Raw genomic sequence first — 6,000 nt, 5'->3', positions numbered from 1 at the left:
TAGTGGAAAGTTGGTTAATTCTTTACATGTCACCACTCATTTAGAGGAGAAGGCCCTCCGAAGATTACTAGAAAGGTCTTTCAAAGGAACAGGCCTCCAAACAACTACAAGGCAAGAAGTCTCCTCTTCTCCTACTTGCCAATCAAACAACCCCCAAGGAGCTCAAAAACTCCAGCTGGCCCAGCCCATCCAACAGTGTGGGACCTACCCAGGAGAGGACTGGCAGATGGGCTTCACCCAGATGCCAGTTTCTCAAGGGTATGAATACCTCCTAGTCATGATATGTACATTCACAGGATGTATGGAAGGTTTTCCCACTGGACTGAGAAGGCTGAGGAGGTGGTAAAAATATTGCTCCATGAAATCATTCTGAGATTTGGTCTGCCCAGGTCATTACAAAGTGAGAGTGGGACATCATTTACTTGTAAGGTCACCCAAGGGGCCTCTAAAACATTGGCATTACTTCTTGCCTCCATTGTGCCTGGAGGCCTCAGTCTTCAGGAAAAGTAGAAAGAACCAACCAATTCTTAAAATCAGCAATAAAAACGATAACCCAGGAGACCTCCTTCAGATGGAAGGAGGCTTTACCAATAGATCTCCTCTGCACCCATATTGCCCCTAAGGAACAGGTTGGTCTTAGTCCTTATGAGATGCTATATGGGAGACCTTTTGTTTATGTCAATGACCTCTTCCTAGATCCAGAGGCTCAGACCCTCCAGTCTTATACCATGGCCACTGGGCAATTCCAACAAGATATATGCTTGTGGGGTGTCAACCAGGACCCAAAAGATTCTAAAGAGCCACTATGCTCCAGGGACTCAAGTTCTAATTAAAGTCTGGAAAGATGGGTCCCCAAAGGCTCAACTCCAGCCCACACAGAAGGGCCCCTACCCTTTAGTATTTTCTATCCCCACAGAAGTCAAGGTACCAGGACAAGACTCCTGGATTCACTACTCATGAGTCAAGCCATGGAAGAAAACATAACAGCACACTCAATATACCTGTGAGCCCCTGGGAGCTCTCAGATACCTATTCAAGACTACAAATGAGTGCCATTCTAATGAACACCCCAAAAATTAAGTTTCCAGGGATAAGATTTCTTAGGATAGCTCTAAAGAGCCAACACAGCTTGGCAGGTGTTGTACTCCAAAATAGAGAGGAGACAGATCTGATCCCTGAACAAGGAGGGACTTGAGCCATCTTGAATGAGACGTCCTGTTTCTGGGTAAATACACCCAGCTAAATTAAAGAAAGTCTCGTGGTCCTCAAGGAAAACATTCAGATCCTACAGGATCTCAAAGAATGAGCTGGAGAGTTCTCGGGGTGGCTACAATCTCACTTTGGGAAATCCTTCTCCTGACGAGGGGGAATTTGGTTGTGGCTAATGCCCCTACTAATCCCTGTTATCACCATATTGATGCTGCTTATGATTGCTCCATGTATTATCAACTGTCTAACCCATTTTGTCTCTGCCCAGGTCAACAAGCTACAACATGCAGTGACAGTTCAATAAGGATATATAAAACTACAGCCGACCACAGAAAATATCACTCACCCTTAGATGAACACCACTATAAAGACTCTGAGGCTTGAGACTAGCAAGAGGGGGAGGCCCAAAGCCCCTCACCATCCCAGCTCAGCAGGAAGTACCCAGAGAGACCTTGATGCCCCTATTCGAAAGAATTGGGCCTCCCATCTCTAGAGGGGGGAATGTTATATAATTAGAATAGGAGAAAGGAATCCAAAATGGCAGTGGCTAAAAGACAAAAAAAGGAAGAAACCCACGAAAATGGAACAAAGTAAAATCTGAGGACCTGAGTGAGAACCTCAGGTGAAACAAACAGCCCTCCTGGCTAGCCTAATTTACAGAGGGCAGGCTCAAGGAGAGGAGAAAAAACATAAAAAGAGGAGCCAAAATTGAGCCCCTCTCTTCTTTTGGGTTGGCCTGCCCTCATGCCTCATGGATGTATTTTCCTTTGCTTGCCAAATAAATCTGAGCTGTAACCAAGCTGTAACACTAGTCTACCATTTCAAATCTTTGCTGCAGTGAGACAGAATCGAGAAATTACACACTCCCCAGATAAAACCATCAGATCAGATCAGATCAGATCAGTCACTCAGTCATGTCTGACTCTTTGTGACCCCATGAATCCCAGCACGCCAGGCCTCCCTATCCATCACCAACTCCCAGAGTTCACTGAGACTCACGTCCATCGAGTCAGTGATGCCATCCAGCCATCTCATCCTCTGTCGTCCCCTTCTCCTCCTGCCCCCAATCCCTCCCAGCATCAGAGTCTTTTCCAATGAGTCAACTCTTCGCATGAGGTGGCCAAAGTACTGGAGTCTCAGCTTTAGCATCATTCCTTCCAAAGAAATCCCAGGGCTGATCTCCTTCAGAATGCACTGGTTGGATCTCCTTGCAGTCCAAGGGACTCTCAAGAGTCTTCTCCAACACCACAGTTCAAAAGCATCAATTCTTCGGCGCTCAGCCTTCTTCACAGTCCAACTCTCACATCCATACATGACCACAGGAAAAACCATAGCCTTGACTAGATGGACCTTTGTTGGCAAAGTAATGTCTCTGCTTTTCAATATGCTATCTAGGTTGGTCATAACTTTCCTTCCAAGGAGTAAGCGTCTTTTAATTTCATGGCTGCAGTCACCATCTGCAGTGATTTTGGAGCCCAGAAAAATAAAGTCTGACACTGTTTCCACTGTTTCCCCATCTATTTCCCATGAAGTGATGGGACCGAATGCTATACTGACTTATAATTACATGATTATTCAACTTAATTAAAAACATTCTAAAATAGTACATTTAACAAAAGTGGGTTTATTTCCATGTAATACTTATTACATTTTTCTTACCTCAGTTTTATTTAAAGCCAGGTCAATATCTTACTCTAAATCACTTTATTAGTAATGCATGCTCTTTAGATATAAAGTCCTTCTGGAAAACATGCAACATTCAGTTACCTATTGGCAATGCACTTCAAGGAAAGTTTTGAAATTTGGTAAAAATAAACTTCAACCCCATGACCCCATACCAGGGTGAGGTGGGACAGGGAAAATATACACAAAATCACAAAGACATTACTGTCAAGCACCTTAGAGCTAATATCCATTTCACTTTAAAATAGCATTGCATATGGATTCAGGAAGAATTTCAAAATATTTGAAGATCAAAAGGAAAGAGTCAAAGACTGACATGAATGTGGAACACATTAAATTAGCTAACAGGGTAGCTCTCATTCATTATTTCCATTTCTAGCTATAGGGGGGTAATCAAATACAAGTAAATTTACAGTTAAAAAGCCTTTGTGAATATTCAAATTGTAACAGAAAATAAATTTAAGGGTTTGTTACTTCTAAGGGAATTCATTATGTAATATTTGTTAGATGGACATCTCTGTAGTGCATTTTAAATATGATTCAACATCAAGGTAAATTCATATTCCAATAATTCTTTGCTTAAAGTGAACTCATTTGGGGTTCTATCATCAGAATTTATGGCACATTCTCATGAGTATAGTTTTCGTGGCAAATTTAATCCTTTCAGAATTGATTTTGGGAAAGGAATAGGCAAAAGTCTAGCTGAATGGCTGCTCCATGAAAATGGATTAAATATGGTAATCAAAGAAGTCATATAACTTTTTAAAATACACAGATTTTAAAGAAAATTTGGCCCTACTATGCAGCTTGTGGGATCTTAGTTCCCTGACCAGGGATTGAACTCAGGCCTGGCAATGAAAGCACTGAGTCCTAACCTTTGGACCACCAGGAAATTCCCATATTATTTTCTATTTTTCAAAAAGCTTAAGCAATTTTATGATATGTCTGCTGAGTGAAATGCCCTTATATTTTGTACACATCAGTTTGACTGCATATGACTGGGTTTACAATTCTTAAATACTCCATGCCAGTGTGTGTAAAGAATATTAGGCTAATTTCTAAGCGGACAGAAAAGTAGGTGATTACATTTGCACAATATGAACCTGCACTCACTGCCAGCCAGAGTCAACAGAGCTCTATTGTTATGCAAGAAACCCAATGGAAAAAGGGTCCATCTGATAATCTGACCTAATAAGTCCAATTTTGGATCATAGGAAAATTCTATTTCCAAAAATAAATGCTATTAGAAGTCAAGATTTAATTATAGCAGTATCCTTATTAAAAAGGAGTCAATTATTTGTGAGCATTGTGAATACTTCTGCTATCTAAAAGCTATCTGAAATTACTAAAAAATATCTACTTTATTCATGAATATTGACCCACTGGATCAAAGTGTTACTCCCCAGTTTAGACTTTACAAATATTTCTCATATCTTGATCCAGGCAAGTGCCCCCTATTCTTTTCTTGTCCCCACCATAATCACTGCACCCTATTCTCTGAAATGCTCCAAAGAATAAGGAACCCCAAACCTCAAGGGTTCCTGAAAGCTGTTATTAGAGCAGCCAAAACTCTTTGCAAATGACTTTTCTGATGGGAACAATCATTTCTAACCTGTATGAAGAGGGGAATTCCCTTTTAGGTGCCTAGAAAAGAGCAATAAAGGTTGCTGGGTATATTAGTCAAGGTCTCTTGGGAAGACTGTTTTGTGGTTTATTCTTCTGAGCCCCTGAGTCATCCCACATTTTTGATGTACCTGTACTGTGATTAGCAATGTAACCAATAAAAATGTTTTTAAATACAACATGTAGAGCCATCAACTCTAAAATCCCTTGGATCATGACAACACCATCTCAGCGATAAGTCTTCCCCATAGTGGAGCTGGTCTATTGATAGTTTTACTTAGTTTCGAAGAGCAGGAAGCCTGCAAAGGTAGAGAAGCGCTGGTGGTCCCCATGAAGAGCACCATTGCCCATTCTCAGCCACACCTCATCCCCTTTGGCCAGCTTCAGCACCGCATGGTTGCTGGATGTATCTGATTTCCCCTTTGTTTCATAGCTAAAAGGAAAAAGAAAATGCACCAACTACTTAGTCTTTGAAGAGAATAGTCAGATCTTAACCAAAATCTATCCCCGCTCTCTCCCAGAGTCCCATACATTTAGGTATAATCTGGATTAAATTCTCTAAATGACACATGAGCAGAAATTACATGTGCCACTTATAGAACTGGCCAGTAAAACTCCCACAAACCATCCCCCTTGATCCTTCCTCATTACGACTGTGTGGAATGCTAATGACAATGACCAGAATGAACTTGGAAACCTTTTGTTGAAACCTGAGTGCTTGAAGATTGTGGCATGAAAAGAAAAGGAATTTCTATCATGTTCAAGCCCTTGGGTCAATGTTAGAGCAGTTCAATCCACCTTAACTAACAATAGAATTTGTATCTAAAGAAGTGTGCTGCCCTAACCCAAACTAAAACATGTTGCATCAGCTCATGGTCAGGGATGGAGCAATGAGGAAATAGATATTGTGGGCTTCACAGCTGGAGATCCCTGTCATGTTAGAGAAAACCATCTGGGAAAATGTGGTGACTTGGAGTAGAATGTCTGATGCATCAAAGCTTGTTGTTCTTTCCACCTTCTGACTATGGCAATGATAATGACCAGTGCAAATTTGGGAGTCAGTTTTACAGATGGCAGAAAAGCTTTTACCAGCCCACATCCCTCAGAAACCTGTTGGAGCAATCCTCCATCCAACTTCCACACATTCTCCTCCTCTCTTTCAACCCCATTGCTCCCCAACCTGGAACCAGCCAAGAAAAATAGAATTCTAATATGTTCAAGCCACAGTCTTCTAGATCTCTTTGTTGTAGCAGTTTCACCTATCTAACTCATCTTTTCTCTTTTGGCTTTTCAAATACACTATCTTACTAGAGGCCAGGTTCCAAAAGAAAAAAAAGATGGCAATCCTCACAAATCATCAAAAATAAAAAAAAAGCAAACATAAAGTTTTTCACAGTTTCTCAACACCCATTTCTTTAATTATGGGAAAGGTGTTGGCTCTCTGCCTCTTCTCTACAACTTAAGCTTGCTGCTAAGCTGCTAAGT

At 41.1% G+C, this 6,000-nt stretch overlaps 1 protein-coding gene across 3 annotated transcripts in view; it reads right to left on the bottom strand.

The window, feature by feature from the left end:
- Positions 1-2,898: 2,898 nt before the first annotated feature.
- C1QTNF3 (C1q and TNF related 3) overlaps positions 2,899-6,000 on the bottom strand; it is a 32,389-nt gene continuing 29,287 nt past the window's right edge. For all 3 annotated transcript variants that reach the window (XM_070357668.1, XM_005887708.3, XM_005887709.2), the window contains exon 6: positions 2,899-4,948. In XM_070357668.1, coding sequence (XP_070213769.1) covers positions 4,789-4,948 — 160 coding nt within the window. In that variant the 3' untranslated portion in view covers positions 2,899-4,788. The remainder of the gene's footprint in view (positions 4,949-6,000) is intronic.

This window comes from Bos mutus, chromosome 20 (assembly GCF_027580195.1).
Source record: "Bos mutus isolate GX-2022 chromosome 20, NWIPB_WYAK_1.1, whole genome shotgun sequence".
Taxonomy (NCBI): domain Eukaryota; kingdom Metazoa; phylum Chordata; class Mammalia; order Artiodactyla; family Bovidae; genus Bos; species Bos mutus.
The sequence above is the reverse complement of the archived record's forward strand: the minus strand, read 5'-3'. Positions and strand labels throughout refer to the sequence as shown.